The 24,157-nt window shown below is 38.4% G+C and overlaps 1 protein-coding gene across 20 annotated transcripts in view; it reads right to left on the minus strand.

The window, feature by feature from the left end:
* Lpp (LIM domain containing preferred translocation partner in lipoma) overlaps nucleotides 1–24,157 on the minus strand; it is a 663,875-nt gene that overhangs the window by 17,077 nt on the left and 622,641 nt on the right. For all 20 annotated transcript variants that reach the window (XM_058585075.1, XM_046462626.2, XM_058585070.1 and 17 more), the window contains one exon: nucleotides 5,183–5,361. In XM_058585075.1, the coding sequence (XP_058441058.1) occupies nucleotides 5,183–5,361 (179 nt within the window). The remainder of the gene's footprint in view (nucleotides 1–5,182; nucleotides 5,362–24,157) is intronic.

The following is a 24,157-nucleotide window of genomic DNA, read 5'->3' on the forward strand; positions in this document are numbered from 1 at the left end:
GGCTAGTGAATTGAAATACACATTGCATCAAACATAAAATGACCAAATCTGCATTCTCTACATTCTGGTTTTGTGAAAATTTTGTTAGAAAAGTTGAAGAGCTGTCAGTTCATTGCACTTAAAGGATTTTAGCACAATTAAAGGCTATGCATATATAAACACACACACACACACATATATACATACATATATATTTAATAAACATATACATACATATACATTTGCATATATTTTTGAGACTTTTGGTGAAATAATTTCAATATTTCTTAATTTCTTAATATGACCTATTGTCCCTAACACTTTTTCCCCCTCATAACAGATTATAGGCTGCAAATATAGGTCACTCACCCATCTGTATTTCTGGAAATTTGGGGTGGCATTTATAAGGTGTGAAATGCGATATGATTTGAAATGGACCTGTATAAGAACTGAAGAGATTTTTTAAAAAGAAATAGAAACTGGGCAACTCGATTTTTTCATGGTAATCGTTTCAAGACTAATGATGTTAAAATTTATCTATTTGTAATGAGACTTAAAAGGAAATAATGATAGTAATCTAATACTTTGCAGAGCACTTTATGGTTGTCAAGGCATTTTTACATACATTATACTCTATATGTACATATTAATTTTTCTGGCAGCACCCAAAAGGCATCTGTATGGCTGCAATCTAAATAAATATGAATTAAGCAGGAGATCAATTGATTGCTATGAAAGAAAAATTAAAAGGATCATGGTAGAACTGCAGTAGTAATCAGAGTTATTATAATTGGTATTTTATGTAAGAAGCTTATACCGTGGCAAAAAATTGCTTTGGACTACCTGATTATTTTTGAATCTGGGTCATCAGTAGTGAAAAAAGCAGACTTCTGATATCCACTGCAGAATTTCTTTTCCCCAAACCCATTGGGATTATAAACTCTGTAAGTGCAGAAATGTGTTTTGCTTATTATTTTATCTATTATCGTCCCCCAACTTCATAAGCAGAATTACTTACTCTTCCAGGATACATTTTTTTAATCCAATATATCTTATTTTTGTAGTAATTATGTACACCTCTTTGAGGGTCATCACTAATCTGTGAGTTCCAAAGGATGTGACTTTGCTCTGTCTCTGACTGCCAAGACTGGTCCAGAAAGATGAAATCTGAACACTATTTAATGAAGTATCGGCCATATTTCTCTATAAGAAAGATGTTGTTTTGGCTTTTATGTTCAATTTTCTTTGAAAAGACATAAACTGTACTCTTTGTTGTGCTCAGTAATGATTCTTTTCTACCATTTGGCCTCATTTCCATGATGGGCAATAACAAAGTGAAGAGAGAGGAGATACTCCACAAAGTTCCTGGGCCAGCAATTTTAGAAGAGCTCAAAATTCCTGGTGGTGTCTCTCAAGGCTAAGTTCACTGAGTGAACAATAACCATAATAATAAAAATAAACTTGATGAGAACCCTTTTGATGATTGTAGCTGCCATTCATGGAGTGCTCATCACATGGCAAGTTCTGTTACGTACTTCATCTACTTAATATTACTTTCTATTGACAGTAACATTATGAGATAGTCCTTTTATCATTTCTACTCTACAGTCAAGACAGCAATGATCATTTCTCATATTCAACATATTTCTGGCTATCAACAAGTGGATGCTGATTAAACAAACAAATGCGTCAGTGTGATATCCCTACTAAGAGAGCAAAGAGAGTGGAACAAAGCCTCAATGCACTTGAGTCTGTTTTCTGGGTTTCCTCACTGCACTGATGCTGGAAATATAGAAAAAAAAAGGAGGGGGGATCTTAGCACCCTGAGAGGGAATCCTATATATTCCTATATTTGTTCTATTAATATGGGTGTATATGTATGTATATGTATGTGTGTGTGTCTTAGTTTTTTTGCTGCTGTGCCTAAAAGGATCTGACCAGAACGATAGTAGTAGAGGAAGAGTTTATTTGAGAGCTTATGGTTCAGAGGTCTTAGTCCACAGAAGGCTGGCTCCATTCCTCAGGGCTCAAGGTGAGGCTGAACATCACGGTGGAGTTTGTGGCAGACGGAAGCAGCTCATATCATGGTGATCGATAAGCAGAGAGACAAAGTCCACTCTCCAGATACAAATATATATGCAAAGCCATGCCCCAATTCCCATCTCTTCCAGCCCCATCCTACCAATTCAGGGCTATAACCCAATCATTTCTTCTTCAAACTTTCTTGCATTTTCTCACATGTGACCTTCTGGGGGATACCTCACATCCAAACCATAACAGTGTGTGTGTGTGTGTGTGTGTGTGTGTGTGTAATCTAACTCATTTCAAAAATAATTTAAGGTGGGTGCTGTAAAACTTGATATATATATATATATATATATATATATATATATATATATATATATATATATATATATTTCACTACAAATCAGGCAGTGGTAGGTACTATCTAGTGCAGACTTTGGAAACTTGTCCAAATACAGAGAGGAAGGTATGAATTCTAATGTGGGGATAGGAGGGGTGAGATCAGAGAACTCTTCTTAGAATTAATGGTAATTGGATTTGGGCTGTAAGGATGGCCATGTAGGTGAAATGGGAAAGAGTGTGTGTGTGTATGTGTGTGTATGTGTGTGTATGTGTGTGTGTGTGTGTGTGTGTGTGTTGGTGTGAGTTAAGTTGGTCTGCCAGGGAACTGAGTTCACAGTTGTCATCTGAATTGACACCTGTAAAAGAGTCCATGCCCAAAGGGATGGGGACATAAGCCAACTTTGACCAGAGATGGTTATATAGAGAGTGCCCATTAGCAAGGCCTCAAGATTCTGCACTTTGAATGACAAGCTTCTGAGATACCACTTTTGAGGCCTTGCCAGTAGACATCCCCTGCATTCCCTGTCAGGAATTTCCTTGCTTCCTGCTGAATTCACTCTTCAAATTCTGCTTCCCTGAAGCCTGCTGGTCTCAGAGCCACTCCCTGTCTTCTGTCTCCCTGTGTTTGTCTCACGGCGCTGCCTTTCTGCCCTGCAGTACTGTTATGTCTGCACACTCTGCCCTCCTCTTGGCAAGCTTCTGGCCCACAGGGACTTCTCTCTGCATATGTCTGTGCAATTTCTCCCTCGTAACTCTTTCCTTCAGCCCTTAGCACAGTACTTGGCACACAGAGGGTTCTCTGCAAGTACAAGTTGAACTGAATTGAAATGTTTTCTAAAAGTCCACAAAGGGAGATCCATTAGAAGGATCAAAAATACCTCCCTCCCCCCACCCAAATCTCTCTGAAGAAAGCAGCTATGTCCCTGGTCCACCTCTCCTTGGCCTCGCAGTGCCCACCTGGTGCTGGACGCTTCTAGCTGTTTGTGCTCTAGTACTTTCAAGGCTCAGAAGAAAGTGTTTTGGAAAATGTTCTCTTGTTTTTCCTCTTGTAAATGGGGAAAATATCAAAAAGACTCCACTCCCCCCATACAAACCTGCAATTATTCAGACAATACTATTTAAAGAAAGAATTTATATTTTAATACACTGAACTCGTGCGGAGGGGGGATAGCTGGGGTTTCAGTTTTTCTTTAGCTGATCAAGTCTGCTTTTCTGAAGCTTTCAGACCCACCCACTTACGCCACCAGTCGCAAGTCTCTAATTATGCTCCCCACCACTGGAAATGAAAGATAAATGGCATAGATATAAACTTACATTTGTCAGAATTGATTTCCTGTTTTAATTGAGGGGTGTAATACATCAGTCTTTTCCAGCAACAGAAACATGTGTGCTCTGATTATATCTATCAGTCTTTCTTGGATTAGGGTAAGTCTAAGAAAGGAACGAAACAGTGACAGAAATACACTCCCCATTGGTATCTTTTCACTTCCCTTAAATAGATGCAGGTTTTTTTTTTTCCATGTGTAATTACGAGCTAAAAATATCAATAACGTGAAGTACAATTAATGCTGTGACTGCCCTTTAAAAGCAAGCCCTTCCTTGTCTAATTCAGGTTGAGAATTTCTGCCTCTGGGTTCTTCATTTTTTTTTTTTTTTTAATTCATTCAGCCTTATATCTTTTGGTGAGGTTTTCACTTTCTCTGCTACTTGGAAAGTAGTCAGGAAACTCATTTTTAAAATATGAGGCAAAGGTCCCCAAACTGCTTGTGGAAAGTACCTCCTGGCTGTTGACAATCAACAGTGGTGAAAATGAACCCACAAGACTGAATATTTGAAGGCCATAAAACAAGACACCCAGCGGTAGGCAGTGCGAGCCTGTCTCTCGGACAGCCTCACCAGCCCTCCGCAATGCCATGCCCGGATCTTCAGAGCCAAGAATGAAAAAAGTCCGTATCTTCCATCAGCAAAAGGCAGCAATAGCTTTCATAAGGACCTCAAAGACATGGAATGCATGTGATCAGTCAATTAACCCCCTAACAAACTGGCCAAATAAATGTCAGTAAAATACAAAATGGTATGATTTTCTCAGAAACCCCAGCTATCGTAGAGGAAAGAGGGACCTACAAATGAGACAAACGAGGAAGGGGGATTTATTTTTCCAGGCCCATAACTTAGCAGCCATGATCTTGAGGTTCCACTTTCTAACCCTCCTCAAAAGGCCACACAAGATTGCACTGATCAATTTCATCATGAAAACATCCTAGGAAGAGAAGATCTTGGTCGGAGAAGAGGTTAGGGAAAGCCACCAACATGCTGGCAGTGGAATGGTATGGGTATGGTATGAAAGAGGCTTGCATTAGTGAGGGGGATGCCTGTCCTGTGTGTCTGGCCACAATAACCTCCCATCTGTACAGTGGTGGGGATGTAGATGCTCTCACAGTTGAGAGGCTTTTCTAAGGTTTCATCTACAGACCAAATTGAAGATCTCAGAGAAATAATTTGCCCAACCTCACACCACTTGTTCTTGTTTAGGCCAGGATCTTGCCTCTTTCTAATACGTACACTTTGTGATAGAGTCTACTTTTTCACAACTAGAGTCACATAAAGACACCATGGACAGGCCCCAGAGAAACCTTGAAACAGAGGCCTGAATGGCTGGCCACATAGGTTACCTGATATTCATTCTTGCATTAGATGAGGGGGTGAGGAAATATGCTCCTTACAGGTCTCACTAAATCCCGAAAGTCTACAGCTCTGAGAGAGAAGAATGTACAGCCCAGATGGCGGGAAGTAGGAACAGAGGACTGGAGGTTGAGGGGGGGAATGAGGTGCTTACTTGTGGAAGTCCTCAATGCAGTGAATGAGTCCGCCAGCATCCACGGTGAATGGGATGCCATCCAAGCTGCGGTGGCACATCACACAGGTGAAGCAGTGAGGATGATAGGCCTTCCCGGTGGCACGGAGAATCCTCTCCATGATGGGCTTGGAACACACGTTGCACTGCTCCAGTGTATTCTGAGGAGGCAAAGATACTGATGTTAGTGTGGGGCCGAGAGAGCTCTATATGAGTGTTTTTAAAACGTACTGGCTCACTTGCCTATCATTATATTTGGAGAAAGGCAAAGTGCATCTCTATTACAGAGAGAAGAAAACACAATGATGGATCAGTGACTTTTCTAAGGTCATCCAGGTAGTGGGTAGCAGATCCACATTTAGCCCACAGGCTTTCTGAATCCTACCTTATTTCTGAATCCACTACAGCAAGGGTGATAGCAAACTTTTTTGTGAACTAAATATTTCTGGTTTTGTCATAACAACAGAATTTTGTAGCTCAAAAGCAACTAGAGACAGCACCTAAACAAGTGAGCATGGTTATGTTCCAGTAAAACTTTATTTACAAAAACAGGTGGTGGGCTAGAGGTGGCCCATGGTTGTAGCTAGATCATGGAACCATAATACACAGGCACTCCGCCTGCAAAATGCTTTACTGTTACTTCTAAAATGTGGTTCATTATCAAAGACTTGCAAGGGGTATATCAAGGCTCCTTACTTTTTAGAGAGTGGTCTGTCTGATGAATGAGACAGTCACACTGGCTACAAAACCCAAATCAGAGCAATGAGGCTTCCAGTCACTTAAGACTTTAATTCAAACACCATCTCCAAGTTTAAGGTTCATGAACTCAAGATAGAAATGTTGAAAGTAGTGGGTGAGAATTAACAAATTCAATTAATCTGGCTTTAAAAATATGCTGAGGTTTAAAAATACACACCACCTTTAAAACATCCCATTTTGTGAGTCAGCACTCAGAAGATCAACTGTTAACTTTCCACCTTCCCCCAGAATCCTATGCTTTCACCAAATAGTCGTTTCACGTGTAATATTTTTTTATACCAATGGAACTATCTGGACTGAATCAATGGAATCTGGAATACACATAGGGTGTGGATGCCATTAGAAACATGCAGAACCGGATGGGATGTGGAAATTGAGGAACTGCCCTCTTACCATAAGAATCTTTAAATGACTGTGAGGCAAGACATGACTGTATGAAGGTCATTAGTGTCCTGATATCTACAGGTCAGAGGGCTTCCTCGAAGGCCCTACTTGGAATGAACTGCTTCTTTCTCTTCCTTTCCTGAATACTCTATCCATTTTGCTTCCATACTTACTGTGTGAACTTTTAAAACACAGTTTTGCACATGTCTACATCTTCTATTAGACTGCAATTTCATGAAAGGAAAGGGACTATGTCTTAAAAATATTTATCTGTCCCATATTGCACACAGAGTATCACTGCCTGGAATTAAGATAAGTCAGGATGAACACGTGCAGAAATGAATGAATGGAGGAATATAGTTTCACTCCACCCTGGCAGCACAGTGCTGCCCCCACTCTCCCAGCTCTGGGATCTATCCCAAGATGAATTGGTAAATCCATCATCATCCTCCCGTCAGAGCTGCGGTTGCCCGAGCTTCTGAAATTGCTTGGTACGCCTCTGGCCACAGTCTAAACTCATGGAAACTATTAACCTATTTTTTTCCCCATTTTGAAGTGGTGAAATTAAAATAGCAGAAGAGCATAGGATGAGAGTCTGGAGCTGATGATGGTCTGGAGAAGGAGGGTTCTGTTTCTTTTCTATACTGGAGATCTGAGCTAATGTGGCTAGAAATTGTCTTCCCAGGGCTTGTGTTTGTTTTGCTTCTCTGTGTTTTTTTTTTTTTAATCTAGCTCTATAATGGAGTTGAACAAACCAGAAAATGCTTGATCAGAATATGTTTTTGTTTACATTGAGGCTTGGCTGCAAGATTCAGCTCATTTACTCAAAACCAGTGGCAATATATAAGGCTTAATGGTTTCTAAGGAAAAACTTTATGGCCTATAGAAGCTCTGCTCAAAGCACAGGTAATCTGAACATTTATGCTACATAGGAAAATAAGTGCAAAATATGCCTAAAATCTGCCTATCACAAAAGTTCCCCCATATCAGAAAATGAAAGTTCTAGGAAAAGAGTAATCACACAGATTGGGCTAGTAAATAATGGGGCCAGTGAATGATCATACACTAACCTTAATTACCAACCTTCCTCTACTCTGTGTCTCTTTTTCAGTCTCCAGCTACCCACTAGTAAGTACCCTTAGGCAACTTTTCTGAGAGAAAAGGTAGAATCTCTCGTGGTGTCAGGAAGGGAAACACAAGAGTTCCTACAGTCCAGGCTGCCATCTCACAGGTGAGGAAACACACCTGGAGAACCGATCAGCTGGATCTGAGTCATGGAGCTCATGAGCTGTATGGGGGGAGTGGTATCCTAGTGTCCAATAATTCCAATACGTCAGTGGTACCCTGACTTCCAATAATTCAGAGAGGGGTCTGACAAATTCATGAGGTACCCACAAAGGAAGAGAGCTGGTAGATGAAAAACATGAATTGTCCTGACTTTGTCCACATACATTGGTATGATCTCTTGGGTATAAAATTCTTTTCTCTAGAGCTTAGTTTTCTCAATGGTAAAATGATGATCAATTCCAACTCTGCAATTTTATTGCTGTTATTTATTACTATTAACATCACAGGAAAACAGTAAACGTTTCCATTATCAGAGATGTACTAGAAACAACTACATAATTCCTTAATAAAGGTTGGGGGATGGGGGTTATCTGTTAGAAACCTGGGCTATGTTACCTTGACAATGTCTTTCCACTAATAATTTCAGAAATTGCTAATGATAGAATTTCTAGCACCACAAAGAACACCTTCTTATACATGGTTGTTTTCTAGACAGACAAAAAGTTACACACACACACACACACACATATATATATATATATATATATATATATATATATATATATATATTACTTTTCTAAGTTGGAATGGTTAATTAAAACAGCTTTGAAGAAAATGGAAAAACTTTAATAGAATAATTAGAAAGGAGATATCTCTTACATATGTCTATTCAAATCAATCTTGTATGTGGAACAGGGTGCCACGTTTGATAGATGGGAAGTTGAGATAAAACTGCACACACTCCAGCTTAAGGACCTTCAAAATCAGCAGAGGGCTTTGTGACCTTCATTGAGCCCTTCCCTTATGGACTCCACTTTCCAGCTGCCACACTGAGCTGTTTGGCACATTTTTAATAAACAAAATTCTTCTATAAGCTAAGACTAGCTCATTTCCTTTGCCTAGAGAATGTCTTCTCATTCCTCAAACATGAAGCTCAAATGTCATCTCTTCTTAAAAAAAAAGAAAAGAAAAACCAAAACCAAAAACAAAACTTTCCTAATTCTCCTTCTGTTATATTACAAATAAAACAAGTCACTTTCTCCACTTATGACTGATTTTATAGTGCTTCTCCTATGGCACCTCCAGGTTCCCTCCCCCATGAAACCATATTCTGAAGCTGTGTAGATTCTGAAACAGATATTTCTGTACAGAAGTTATTGAGGAGTGTCCTTGTAATCACTATCTGTGGGAAAGTACAGAAGAACCTGGGTGGAGAGGGAAGAACCTGACAGCTGGGATTGCCAGGAAGAAATGTCATTCAATGGAGCTAGAGGGTAGGGCCTTTATATCCCTGCATCTACTAATCAGAACACACAGGTTATTCCCAATAAGGAAGTGTGATGCTGGGTGATGTGGTTCCCTTAAATTGGGGATAATTCTCATGGAGGGACCCAGCTATGAATGAAACCTGTCAATGCTGCCAGCAACTGGGAGAATGACAGTCCCATAAAGAAGCATCTGGAGCTGGGTGTAGTGGCACATTCTTATAATCCAGCAGTTCAAGGGGCTGAGGCAGGAGGATTACAAGTTCAAAGCCAGCCTCAGCAAAAGTGAGGTACTGAGCAACTCAGTGAGACCCTGTCTCTAAATAAAATATAAAAAAAGGCTGGGGATGTGGCTCAGTGGTTGAGTGCCCTGAGTTCAATCTCCGGTAACCCCCCTAAAAAAAAAAAGAGTAGTATCTGGGCAGCATACTATGTCATCACATCATCCACAACAGTAACCAGCCTTGCCCAGAGCCTACATAGTAAGGAATTGGTAATCAGCTGTGTAAGGCCTTATTGCCTAAGCTAAATAAAGAATCTAGATTTCATTCTTTTTGTAACAGGCACTGTTTAATTTTTTTTTTTTTTTTACATAAAATGTTTTAGGCAGTTATTCCAGTGAAGGTATGGTTAAAGTGAAATGATTTAAGAGTAGCAGAGAAGAAGCAAGAAATTAGTTGTTAAAAGGCACAACTTTTCTGAAATGATGGCAATGCATTTGAGAGAAAAAAAAAATTCAAGGAAAAAATAAAAAGAAGATCACAAACAAACCTTGAACACAAAACTCGCAATGCAACTGTTTTTAAATTAGAGATACAATCTGGTTGTAGCTTTTCTATCCTTGGATGTTGTATAAATAACTTTCCTAATTCACAGGCAGAAGAACTGGAAGAATCATATGAATATAAATGAAGCATATAGGCAACATAAACATAAACTACTAGTGAGATAATAAAGAAGATAGGACTATTACTATAATTAATATATTACAGAAGTATATATGTGACCAGTGTTGAGTATTTTCAATGAGGAAACATAGTATCTGAAATTCAGAAGACTCTGAAGTAATTGTTGTCATTTAGATATGCTAAATTCTTATTTCATAAAACTAAAAGGTGATCCTATATTCAGGGTTTTTTTTTTTTTAAGGTAAAAAAGTAGTATTGGGAAATAGGATCTTGGAATAACAAGGGGTAACATCTGATGTTTTAGATATAGTTTTGGTCTTTGGATAAAAAGAAAAAGAGAAAAAAAGGGAGAGTTAGAAAATATTAGATCTTAAAAAGTGTTCTTTAAGATTGATCTAGTCTAGGAGTTTATAACTCTCCTCATGACTCCCTCTGAAGCTTTTGCTTAAAGAAACAGTCCGTCAAGGAAGCGCATCTAAAGGAGGTCAAACTCATTTTGGGCTGGAGAGTGTGAAAGGGTGCAGCCTGGAGGATTTGCATTGCACAGTTTGAAAACCATGAGTTTTAATTCCAGACTCAAGAAAATGAGACAAAGATAGCAAATACAACTGGTGTAGATTGAGGGTTAGAATACATGCCTCCTAATTCCCTGTCCAGTATAGAACACTTCTGTTAGATCACACTATATCTGTTCTATATTTCAGTAGACATAACTCCACATTGCAAATAGAAGGCACTCTGGCTTACCACTTGCGAGTTACATACAAAGTAAAGACAGAAGGCATGTCAAGATCTCGAGTTTATCTCCCAGATGCCTATAGTATAAGACATAAAACTCATCATGGGATCCCCAGCATCTACAACAGTGTGCTTGCATAAAACTGATGCTCCCTACATTTTGGTTAAATGATAAAGTAATAAACTCTGGATGAGTAGTTTACATACAATATAATTATTCTGAGTAACCATAAAAAACAATTCTCCAGTTCAAAGATTCTCATCTGGCAAGCTAAGACACAGTATGGTTCAAGTGAGTTCCAGGGGTACCATATCTGGAAGGGTTAGGAGGGGCCAGAGGTTTCCAGAACCCCTGTGTGGTCACGTTTGATCAGGAGAAGCTTCATTCATTTACTCCTGTGTGCTGAATGAATACCATCATTTTCCACAGGAACCATGATATGAAAAAACCTGGGAGGTGCAGATCGAGTGCTGGTATTCCCCTCAGAATGGCAATGGGGTTTTGTAAAGGAAGAATAGAACTATGACTCAGCAAATTTCTCTTGAAATGCCACAGTAATTACTTAAATTCAGATAATTATATTACCTAACTTCATTATGTAATATAAACTGATTCTATATTTTGATTCTGAAAATCAAGAAGACCTCTCAAATGATGGCAGTAATTTTGAGTTTCCATTGCAGATGAAGACATCATTTTATCTTGGTGGTTCTCCTAGTGAGCCTGGAGTACAACACCCTCCACACCTCTGCCTTCTTGTGAAGTATGCATTTCTTGAAACAAGTTTTTCTGCTCTTTGGAAATGCCCTCCACCTATATCTATATCTTAATCAAAATCTATATTGATATGGTATCTGTGTCTAATAGTGTTTCAAAATAGATTGAAAAAAAATAGTAGCAAATTTAATGTTTTCCTATCTCTATGACTGTAATTTTCTAATCAGAATCAAAATTCCTCATTTACAGATGAAAATTCTAATCTTACTAGATAGGAAAATTGTATAAAAAAAATAAAGACAAAAAACCATCTGTTAGATAGCATCAAGTACTTAAAATTTATGTTCTTTTGGCATTATGATTCCCCTTCCTCACAAAAATGACAGCTATGAAATACCTGAAAAATTATACTCTGCATGCATAATAAGAATTGTAATGCATTTTGCTGTCATTTATTTAAAAAAATAAAATCAATTAAAAAATAAAAAATAAATTAAAAAAAAAGAATTTCAACTTGTACTTTTCTTTCCAAGCATAACTTTTTGTATCCAATGCCTAAATTCTTTTTCAACAAACTTTTCATAAGCTTCTCTGAGAGCAGATCTGACTCCCCATTTATTCTAACATTGCAGAAAACCTGGAGAGTTCAGCAAAGTGTTGAAGATCCTGGTAGGTTTGAAGGAAGAGAAGACAACCCACCATTCCCGACCTTAGAGGTTGCCAATGTAATGGGAGAGGTAAACACATATATGAAGAACGGATTCCAGGCAAAGGACATAAGAAATGGCTATTAGAGAGGGATGAGTTACATGTGACGGTAACCCAGAGAAGAGAGTAATTACTTATGAATGGTGAGACAGTGGGCAGTGTGTTGGTGGTTTATGACTCTAGGAATCTTTCTAGGTGGGATTTGAGTTGATGCTTGAAACAAACTTATTTTAACAGTCTTTGGAATTAATGTGGCTATCACAAGACCTTTATTATCTATACTTCTTTCAGCAAAGTCACAGATAGTCCTGGACTGAAACTAAATTCCTTTCTCAGGTAGGATATTGTAACAAATCTGTGTTAGGGCAGCATCAGTGAAGGGGAACTCAACATTGAGCATTCGAGTGTCAACTAACACAGACAAGATGAAAGTAACAATATTAACATAGAGTTTAGAAAAAAAAAATTTACATGATTAAATGAATACATAAACTAGCTTTAAAAATAAGACATATACCCTAAAATCATAAGGGGTGGGGGACAAAGGAAAGGACAAAAAGATTAGAACCATTAGGCCATTTTATTTAATTTTGTCAAAACCCACAAATCACATTCTTCACAAAGTAAATTTTGCCCCATTGTTTTCTTAAACCCTAGGGTTGGAATTGCAATCTGAGCTTCAGTAATTCAGAAAAAAAAGTCTCAAATGAAGGACATTCGGTTTATCTATTCTTAAGGTTTGAAGAGGTGACATTTTAACTTAAAAACGTGTAAGCCAGGTGGCATGCTAGGTCTTCCAAAGCACTTTTTTTTTTTTTTTAATGTCTCATAATCCTTGAGAAATAAAGGGAGGTGAGACTTGATGATTATGCACCAAACCTTCATGCCAGGGGCAAATTAAAAGATCACAGAATTCCATTGAGACTATTGTGAGAGGAGCAGAAAAAAAAATAGAATTCCTTTCCTTCCAAGCCAAGTCAAGTCAGAGAAATGCCTTTACAACATCTTCCAAGTATAGTCTTGTTAGGACTTATTCACTTGAGACTAGAGCAGAAGATCTGTCGTAAACAATAAGTGACTTAGTGATGAATTCAGGAGATCTGGGTTTGAAAGTCTTGACTTTCTGACCTTTGGTTTTCTAATCTCCTGACCAAGATGGGAAACATCTACACTGAAGTGTTGTAAGAATTAAATGAGATTCACATATATTGAAGTGAGTTCCCAGTGCTTGGCTATATAATGTTATTTTTTCTGTAATTCGTCTTACAAATTCTAAGGGCTAGGAAATATATTTAATTAACTGGAATTTTTTTGTCATTTAGTGGAATGACCTAATCACATCTAAGCATATTCTTCCACTTTCTCCTTTACAATTAATTCTCTTTTGTTTCATATCTTTCTCTTCTTTAAAAAAATAGGTTATCTGAGGAATTTTGTATGGGATGCTCTGGGATAACTAGGCAATGTAGCAGGAAATGGGCTGCTTCTTTCTGAAGACACTTTCTCCTTGGTTCCTTAAGAGTTTTGTGGAAAGGCTGTTCCATGTAAACATTATTATGCCCGGAAATTGTATATTTCTTTGGAAAAGTAATTTGTAATCCCTTATACGCCCAAAACAAAAACTGATACCTTGACTGGATAGAGTCAAAGTTCACCAAGTATATTCAAACAGGATCTGAATCTCCACATCCATCTGGTGTATGTGTAAAATGGCAAAATTTTTACCTTGGTATATGCCACATATCTATAATCATGGTCAGGATTTGAGCCTATATTCTCTAAGTCTAAAAAACAGTGTGTGTGTGTGTGTGTGTGTTTAATTTTTTGCTTCACACTTTCTTTTCAATTAATAAGTCTTCCCCCATCTTTGTATCTAGGTGCATATAATGGTGATAACACTGAATACAGTTATTAATCTTTAGTATGCTGCTGATCTATAGTTTTTCATAATACATAGTTGATTTGGCTTGAAAATTTTGCTTCAGTCATCTTTTATAGACCTCAACTTTTTATACTAGGACACTGACTTCAGGGAAGTGGATTTGCCCAATGCATCCAATTTGGTAAAAATTTGAGCCCAGGACTGGGAAGTCACAGTTTATTCAGTAGTCTTTTCCCAACCTCCTGACTGCATTCTTCTTGTAGTACCAAAGCTTCTCTTTGATATCTGGCCTTTGTTAACAACAAGAATATGACAAAATTAACATAATTATTTATATCACTAATAAAAAATCAAAAAGCTGAGTATACTGCATCGTGTGGACTTTGCTACCATCGAAATAAGACTCTTGCACACTGAAAATATGCAGGCCCTCTGGGCAGAACTCAGAGGAGATAATCCTACCCTCAAGCTGCATAGGATGATGCTTGGGTCTAGGTCTCTTTATTCTTTCTGTTGGCAACCTGTAAATAGAAGTTATTAATAGGCACTCAGACCAGTTCCACTGAGGCAGTCACCTTCCAGAAAAGCTTAAAAAAACACATCAACTACTTGAGTACCAATGTTCTCATCTATAGAATGGGATACTAGACCTTCTTCCTTATCTACCTCCCAGACTGTGGGAATTACATAAGATAAGGAATGTAAGAAGCACTCTTTAAGAAGTCAAAGAGACATAAACATTGTTATAAAGCTTCTTTCTCTGGGAAGAATTCGCTGTTGGAAATGAGGACTGTCTTGAATCACAAGCCTTGTGAATAATCAACTGAACCTACTTTCTATTACTTTCAGTCCTGAAAAGAAGCAATTATCAGATACACACGTAGGTACACATAATCCTTCTCCTATTGAGTTTGGAAAAAGATAGATTTTTAAATTTTAATTTTGTCATTTTGTTTTCAACGGATTTTTTTTCTTGTTATATTATTCTTGGTTTATGTACCTGTATCACCTAATAAGTGGTGGACAATTACATATTATCCATTTAGAGTGCATACAGGGAAGTCACAGAATGTGTAGTTTGTGGCATTTTGTGGCAGATGCACTTGGCAGGTCCCCCCTCGCTTTTTTTTAAAAAACTGTGATCCTTCCTGTGCCTATGAAACCCCATCCTGACAGCCCTCAGTCAGGTCATCTTAAGTGTAGAGTGGACGGGAGGCCTTGATGGGAGAACGACCTCTCTTTGGATCACAGTGCTACCCAACACTATTTGAAACTAACATTGCTGAAATAGATGTTTATGGAGACCCTGCCTGGTTCAGTGACAAAGAGAGAGGAACCAGATGCCAAAGGCTCTACTCTGTTCTTGCCAAGGCCAGCCACCAGCTGTGAGGCCATGCACAGTGCACCCCTCTGGGCCTATGTTTTTTGCCTTTAAAAGAAGGAACTTCACTTCATAGATCTCTTGACACGGATTGAAGTCCGAACAAAAACCTCAATGGCACAACGTTCCTTTTCTCCTTCACAACTTCATCCCCAGTTCACAGAACAATGCCTGCCACATAGAAGGATCTCCATTAAGTCAATGAATGGATGATCATTTGGGAATCCTCCAGAGATTCACCTGACCTGTAGGACTTATTCCTGTAGATAAAACCCATATTTCATCACCATCTTCAGCTTTCTATCACTGCCTTATTTACGAGTCTCATCTTTTGAGCCACACTCTACCCTGTCTGTTGCTCAGAGTCCTTAACACTATGTATTATCACTTCATAGCACTTAGCTGCTGCTTTGATTCTGTTTATCTCTCAGTCTGTTCAATTCCTGTCTTTGGAATAGTTCTCAGACAGACTATGCACTCAATAAGTGTTTGTTGCAGGAAAACAAAACAAAACATATCAAGTGGCATTAAATAAACTAACACAATAGGTATCTTCCAATTCTAGGGTTCTTTGACTTCATATCAGCATTAGTACATTTTTCAAAAAAATTAGTGCTACAGATTTTCTTAAAGAGTATGGGATCTGAGATCTCACACCACACAGCAGGAAGGACAATGCTCCTGTTACTTACAGCATTTGTCTACCCCATGTGCCAGACCTATCCAGGAGAAAATTGAAAAGCTGAGCTTAAGTGATGGTGCTTTCAGCTCTGTGTATACATAGTAATGACTGCCTGCCTGCACATTTCAGATCAGAATTAAACCATTATGAATCATCCATTAGATTCAAGATCTGCAAGCAGAGACTAGAAATGTTCCCAATACCATTCTGCTCACAAGTCAGTTTGCTTCAGAGTTGTCTGAAACTCAGCCCTGCCAAGATGTTTATTTTCTACCTGGTTCATGAATTGCAATTACTTCCTAAATTATAGCAAGCCACAAGTGGTCTGAGCCAAACAATGAGGGTCACAGAAGGTTTCTCCTTGTACTCCTGGGCATGACAGAAAAGCTCTTTGAATCAAACTTGATCTTCTTTCAAAAGAAAAGGAAAACTTGAAGCCTGTAACTCCTGGGAGTGGCAAAGAGAACAGCCAGAGGGCCATGAGCTAACTTCAATTCTCTAGAGATCAGTTGAACAGATTTGGCAATCATTTGGCTTCTGTTGAAAACACGGCCTTCTAATTATACCTCTGCCAATAAAGACAAAAGAGCACGGCTCAGAAAGGTCATGATGACATGCTAATATCATGGCTGTGGCCTTGTAGTATCCTTCTGAGTAGGGTGCTGTTGATTCATTTGTCACATACCCATCCTGGAGCCCATTCATGAGAAAGGAATCTCATAAAGAGCTCAACAGGGATCTGGAGAAATGATTTGCTTCTTCTCTTAAATTGAATCTTGGTTACAATATTTTCTGACACTAGAAATAAAGTAATTCCATGTTTTCGTTCCTCTTTCCACACCCCCCACCACACCAAGAGTGGTTTAGAAAAACTAGGTAAGGAAGGTACAGACAATGGATAGTCTTTTCTATAACTGCTGAGAACAAAGGAGACAGAAAATACAGATGTTTGTGCCTTGCTGCTGCAGACGTGTGGTGGACTAACTCAGTGTCTCTGGAATGCAAATTTTCTTTCACAGTTTAGCAGTCTTTTTTGGATTTCAGCACAGTGAACTAACACTTTCCTGGATTCCAAGACCTCCAGAGAACCAGATGGATGAGAGGAATTGGGAAAAAGAACCCACACTGCTTGAAAAAGGTATGATTTTCTCACTCTGCATTCAGCCAAAAAGCTCTGAAAATTAGAAGAGTGAAATCACTTTTGGTTTGTTCAAATGCATGCCATGCTAGAGTTGTTTGTGGTGAGGAAAAAAGAAGAAAAAAAAAAAAAACAGCGTGATTTGATGATTTGGAGTCTGTGTTCAGTTTAAGCGAGGAAGAAAACTTTTCACAGAGATGATATGTTTACTATCAAAGGCAGGAAAGGATGTACATGGCACAGATTACTCGAGAGGATCATTCTATTGCCTGTGCTCCAAAGTCAGTGATTGTCTCCCAATGCCAAACCTTTTAGCTTGACATTCACAGCCCTTCAAGATATCCTCTCACCTTCCCTTTCCAGGCACCTCCCCCACCATCCCACACCCAACTCAGTCTTCATTTGGATCCAACTCAGTAGATCCAAACTTTGTAACACTCCATGTTCCTTTTCTTGCAAGACTTTCCATCCACTCTTTGGCTACTTAAGCACTTTTGTATTTTTTTATTTTTTGGTACCAGGGATTGAACTCAGGGGCACTGGACCACTGGGCCACATCCCCAGCCCTATTTTGTATTTTTATTCAGAGTCAGGGTCTCACTGAGTTGCTTAATATCTTGCTTTTTCTGAGGCTGGCTTTGAACTTGCAATTCTCCTGCCTCAGCCTCCTGAGCTGCTGGGATTACCATGTTTCTTCTTGATTAGTTAAATGCCTCAACTTTTAGGGCATAATGTTTGTGAACGTTACCTCCTTTATTGATCATCATCCCACTCTGTTTTTCCATAGCACTGTTCAACCTTCTTTATGGCAGGGTCCTGCACAGATTGCTAATCATTTATATGCCATGACAAATTGCAAAGTCCAAAGATGATCACACCAAAATGTATCCTTATTCTACAATGGGCTAAAAGCAGTCCATCAGTAAGAGCTGGGTCCTAAGACCACTGCCTGACCAATGGGATGCTGTCATAGTGATGTTCTATGACTCACAAAATTTATGGTTTTCTCTTGAAATACATAACTTTGGAGCCCTGAGTTGCCATGTGACTATCCCTGAGCTACCATGTTGCACAGATCACATGCAAATAGAGGGCGATAACTGAAAAAGTTCCACTTGCTCCACACCAGCTATTTAAGTATTTCTGGCTATGTGTAGGTGAACAAGCCTTTGAGAGATCTCAGTCCACAACATCATGAAAGACATTATGTTAGAGTTGTCTAGTTGGGATGCTATCAGATTCCTGAAATGTGAAAGATAATAAATGATGATTGTTCCTTCAGCCACTAAGTTTTGAAGTGATTATATGGCTATAGTAATAAAAATATAGATACTGCTTACATATAGAAATTGTCTACTTAATAAATGTTTGAATGAATGCTTGAATGACTATTAAAGTTTGAACACAGACACATGAAATTAATTCAACTTCATGAAGCTAGTTAGGTTTATTCAAAATGCTAGGACATATTGAGCAACAATAATGACCAAATTCTAGAGGAAAAACTAAAAATAGAGGTTCCTCTTTAGTACAGGGACAGGGAGCTTCTAAATAATGCAAACTATTGTTTTTTCCATGAGAATACAGTGGTACAGGAAATATATGTATACAATTAATTTTCTTCAAGAGTATCCACCACTATTATTCACATCTGTAGATGCGAAAAGACAGTAACTTTCTTTTGTGTGGCTGGCAATGAGGGCAAATTATTTCTTTAATTGTATAGTCAAGGAAATTGTGAAGGAGCTAGAGTGTTACATAGAATCATGGAGAAATGTCATAGTGGGTAGGATCTTAGGTGTTTCTGTCCCAGTTATCTGATCCACGAATTCTCTTGAATATTCCTAGCCACTTAGAGCTTTGTCCAGCCATTGAGACTGTTTATAGCAGGTCTAGGGACAGTGGACTCTCTTGGAAGGTATGAATTCCATTGGTAAATGTTAGAGCACTATAACTAGCCCAAGTTTCTGCCCTCTCCAGACAAGTCAGTTGCTTCCTAGTGACTGTTCAAGCTTTTTTTTCTTTATTGGGTAGCCACCTGGACTCTTTCCATCATTCCTTATGGGATATTTCTGTCCTTTTGCCCTACAACCATTCTCCTCTGTGCATGTTCTAATTTGCCCAGGTTCTCTTCAACATGTGGGGCCCAGTGTAGTGTACTCTGGGCCCCACAGCCAGTGTGTGTCTGGTGCACTCCTTTGTATGGGAGTACAGGAAAAGACTGCATTTACTTTTCTATGGTCCCTGATATTATTATTGTTTTGATTGATCATGAGATCAAACTGTATCCTCTAAAAGTCCTTTAAAAAATAAGCAGCTATCAAATTAGAACAGGTATCATGTTCAAATAATTATTAAAAAAATAAGAATAAGATTTGACTAGTCCCTCTTAGATTATCTTGTTGGATTTGGCTCACTGTTCCATATAATTAAACAATGATATTTTACATATTACAAAATCTCTTTTGTCCTTTACCTCAAACCAGTAAGTTCAGGTCAGATAAACTTCACAGCTAGAGTTTTGCCACTGTTAAAATATGTCTTATGTCAGAGGTAGCACCAACTTTCTTTCTCTTAGATCCCATCAAGTACCAAGTCCTATTAATTTTGCTCACTAAATATTTTAATTCCATTTGTTATTGCCTGTCTTTACCATTTTAGTCCATCACTTCTCACTAAGATAATCACAACCATCCCCAACTGGTCTCTCAGCCTCTCCATTTCTTTGGTCTTCATATTGACCTGTCTTAACACAGCAGCACATTAGACACTGAAACATCTACAAGAATCAAAGAATTAGTTGAAGAATTAATGACTCCTAGACCTGTTCAGTCAGTAGCTCTGGGGTTGAAGCTCAGGAACCCGTAACTTTAAGAAAGTTCTCTGATTGTGCCAGAGCCCGAGAAAACTCAAGATTGGCTGACAGACTACGCAGCTTGACAAATCCGCCATGAATATCGGAAAGACTGTTTTTTCAAGAAGTCAGATGCCTTTTTATTCCTTCTGGGAAACTTACATTGTCTTCTGCTGGAGAAAGGAAGAAGGGAACTGATATTTGTAGCACTAGATACCTATTCAGTACTAAGCTAGGCTTAGCTCCTTCATGAAATGAACCCATTTATTTCTTAAAACACATCCCAGGATGATAATATTGCTACTATTTTTAAGACAAACCTGAAGCATGGAATTTTAAAAATAATTCATATGTATGCAGATTCACAAGTTGGTAGGGAGGAATTAAACAAAGGTCTGAGTGACTCCTAGGACCAAGGGGTTAACAAAAACAAGCATTTCTTAATCAAAAGGAAAATACTGCACCCAATATGAACATATAAAATGATAAATTTATACGTATTTCAAGTGTTCTTACAGGCTTCTTAATTAAGGATCACATTGCTAAGAATTAAAAAGCTATGGTGTACTAAAAAGAACATTGGAATTGGTGCCAGGAAATGAGATACTAATCCTTGAAACCTCACCAATTTCCTAGAGTAGTATACCTTGACAATTGGTTCTCTTCTTTCTGAGGAACCTCTGAAATATAGCTAAGGATATGGTTGAATGGAATGATATAGATTCCTCAGCCTTCCTTGCAGCTATGGGACTTTAATGAGGGTGGAATGAAGTGTTCTCAGAGGCAAGGAGAAGGACCTCAGCCCTCTGGAATGCAGAAGCAGGCAGCTATTTCCACTCAATGGAAGCCACATGCTGAGAGTGGCAGAGAAGCCCAGCAGGGGGCTGGTCCTTTCCCCCTAGTGTCCTGGATCATCCATTTCCTTCAGTGAGAAAGAAATGGACATTGTCTTGTTTACTGTCTGTTTTCTATCATTCCAGCTGAACCTAATCCCAATTACTTTATTCACTTTATGATCTGAGTCAAATTATTCTCTGTGCCTTGCTTTTCTTACTTGTGTAATAGTTTGGACAAAGTGGTACCTAAGATCCATTTGAGATCTCACATTCCCTATGACTGAATGATGTGCTGCCAATAAAACAGGCACAATATATCTCCTTCCTTTCCTAGAACCTACAAATGGATCTCCCTCTGTCTACATGAGGAAGCCAGCTCTCTGAAGTGGGAACAACTTTCACAATTTAAGGCTGCTAGACAGTTAGCCATTTTCCCATCTATCTATGTTCTAGCCAAATCAGATTACTTGCAGTTCTCTGAACATATCCTATACTTTTTCCTCCGGGACCTTCTCTCTATGTTACTTGTCTCACTTAGATCTCTGACTGAGCACTCCAGTCAGAAGTGCCCTCTTTGAAGCCTTTCCCCAGTAAGGCTGCCACAAACACAACTGCATTCTCTCTACATCCACGAAACTTTTGCAGGTATAGTCTTGTGGCCTTCATTACACCAGGTTATCTCCACCATATTTTGAGTTCCTTGGAATGGGACCAAGACTTAGTCCCTCTTCTGAATCCCCTGTAAGGCAGGAACAGTAGACATTCAATAAGTGTTCTTTGACTAATGAGTGATAAAATGAAATTACAAATGCAAAAAAATTGACTTTGCTGAGGTTAACAATGTGGATCCTCATCTGGTTTAGGCGAGGCTGGACTTTATGGAGAAAAGTAGGTTTAGAAGACAAAGGGATAGTCTGGAAGTTAGGGGCAGTAATTATAGCCATTTTCTTATCTGAACCAAACAAGCAACAATAATAAGTACTTTGTAGTCAGTTAGCATCTCTCTCAGGTGAGCTCTCAGTCCATCACAGATACAATCTCCTTCACCTTGTGTGTGAATCAGCTTGTCCCAAGGTCAGAGTCTGCCTTTGGCAGAAGCAACAGACTCAAGAGCTCCCAATTCTCATGTTAGTGCCCCAAGTTCCAGAGCACACTGTCTCTGTTAATAGTGTTCTCCTTGTCAAGGGCACAAGAGGTATACACTGGAGAAGAATTATGAAAGAAACTGGCTGCCAGACCTGTTTTGAAATGCTTCTCACATAGTCAGATTTGATCAAGGACAGCAAATCACAGATACTAAACAGTATCTGAAGAGGGCCCCATTCTAAATTTCTAGACGAATGTCCCTTACACATGAAGTTACTGGTTTTGTTTGTTTGTTTATTTTTGTAACTCAGTAATCCTCCTTCCAGTCCACTGAATTTTTAATCTCTTTCAAGTTTTTCCCCCTGCTTCTACTGACAGGGATATGACTGCCCTATGATTTTCGAATTTGGGGTTATTTGGACCCTGACCGCTGTATCAAGAGACATTTCTCCATACAGAGGTTCTTTCTCACAATGCAGTACAGACTATGGTCACTCAATAAACATTCTTAGTATGCCCACCTTGATTCTTTACTGGAAAATAATATGTGCCAGGCCTTTAAAATATAATTTTCTGGATCTAATCACATCTTGATAAGATATAAGGTCATAGTAAAAAGTCTTAGACCCTGTGAATGTGAAAATGAAGTTCACACTTTATTTCAGTAGTGCTCAAGTTCATGTTTAAAGTTTTGCACTTCAGTAAACATTATAGGAACTAATTTTGATGTTATAAGGGGAAGTAGTAAAAATGAAAATGCCCATGGAATTACCTTTATTGGGTTTATACTTATGTGCCATGAAGTTTACATGCATTATCCAATATCTTCAAAACATGTTATGTTAAAGATATGTTACGTTAAAAAGTCATGTTGAAAATAACATGACTATTCCCAATTTTAGAGGGGTTAAATGATTTGCTCAGAGTTGCCCAAATTGGTATGTAGCTGAGTGAATATTAAATAACTAGTCTTTGTCCTTTTTAGGTCCATGTGCCTTCCACTCACTGTACTGCAAAGAAAATGTCCAAAGAGATGGACAGTAAATATGCTTGATAGTTCTCTAATTCAATTTTGCTTAGAGTTGGAATTTTGAATTTACCATTATATCTGGGTGAATATGCTAATCTCTAAATTTCCTTGTTATCTACAATGATAATATTATCAGCTTAAGAGAAGCTACAAAAATTTCCTTAATTGTTGAATTCTCTCCAGTCTTTTAAATAAGGGATGGAGAGAGAAATAGTAAATTCATAATGTAGTTTTGAAGCATGATAAAAAGTATGAAAAAGTATGCTATCCACGGCTAGCTTTGCAGATTTGTATTCCACAAACTTGAAAAACACAGGAAATTTTAAGACCCAACACTTTTTATGGAAGTCCTTCTTATAGTATGCTCTTCAGACGATATTCCTTCCTTAGGTTCCATGTCTATACAAGGAAGTGTGGGGTGGATGAGGAAGAAGGATCAGAGACATCATATAAAGTAATCTGATGCTTTGGATACTCCGTCACAGAGATACACAAGACAGGGACTACAGGAGCAGCTGAGGAAAATGCGGTGTTTGGAGCCCAGAGGAGAAATTTCCTGAAGGATCACAGGACGCTGAAGATGAAAACCTGGGAGGACCATCTAGTCCAACCAAGTAATGGTACTGATGAAAGAAGCTGAGACCGGTTTCAAAGTGACTAGTTACACTATTAAGATAGAACAGCAGAGCTTTCATTTGAACCCAGATCTCTTGATTTTCTGGCCAAGGCTCTTCCCACTTCCACACGACACTATTAGAAATGGTAGAGGAATAAATGACTATTAAAGAAGCAAAGGGGCATACTCAATGCACTAGGATGGTGTTAGGGACCTGCGTGGCCAATAGTCTGAGGTCCTTGTTACTGACAAGTAGCAATATTTGGATTTGACCCAAATATTCAGTACTTGTATTCCCACGTTTCTCACTTACATAAATTCATGACAAAATAAAAAAGAGAAGAATGGATAAACTAATTATAGTATATTTGTAAAATGTGGTATATTCATGGAATACTCGACAACAAAAAGAAACAGATGGCTGATACAAAAACATGGAGAAGTGGATGAATCTCAAAATCTGCACACTGAAACAAGCCAGATACAAAATATAAATATGGTATAATTCCACCCTGATCTGAATTAAAAGAACTATGGTAAAAGAAGTCAGGAAGTAATTGCCTATGAGGGTGGCAGGTGGACTGGATTGGAAAGTGTTATAAAGGAACTTTCTGGAAGGATATATACAATTGTCCAATCTCATCAAACTGACAAATCATGATCTAAGTATTTTATTACATGTAAA

This window comes from Marmota monax, unplaced genomic scaffold (genome assembly GCF_021218885.2).
Source record: "Marmota monax isolate L192 unplaced genomic scaffold, Marmota_monax_Labrador192_F-V1.1 WCK01_AAM20220418_F8-fsc00100, whole genome shotgun sequence".
Lineage (NCBI taxonomy): Eukaryota > Metazoa > Chordata > Mammalia > Rodentia > Sciuridae > Marmota > Marmota monax.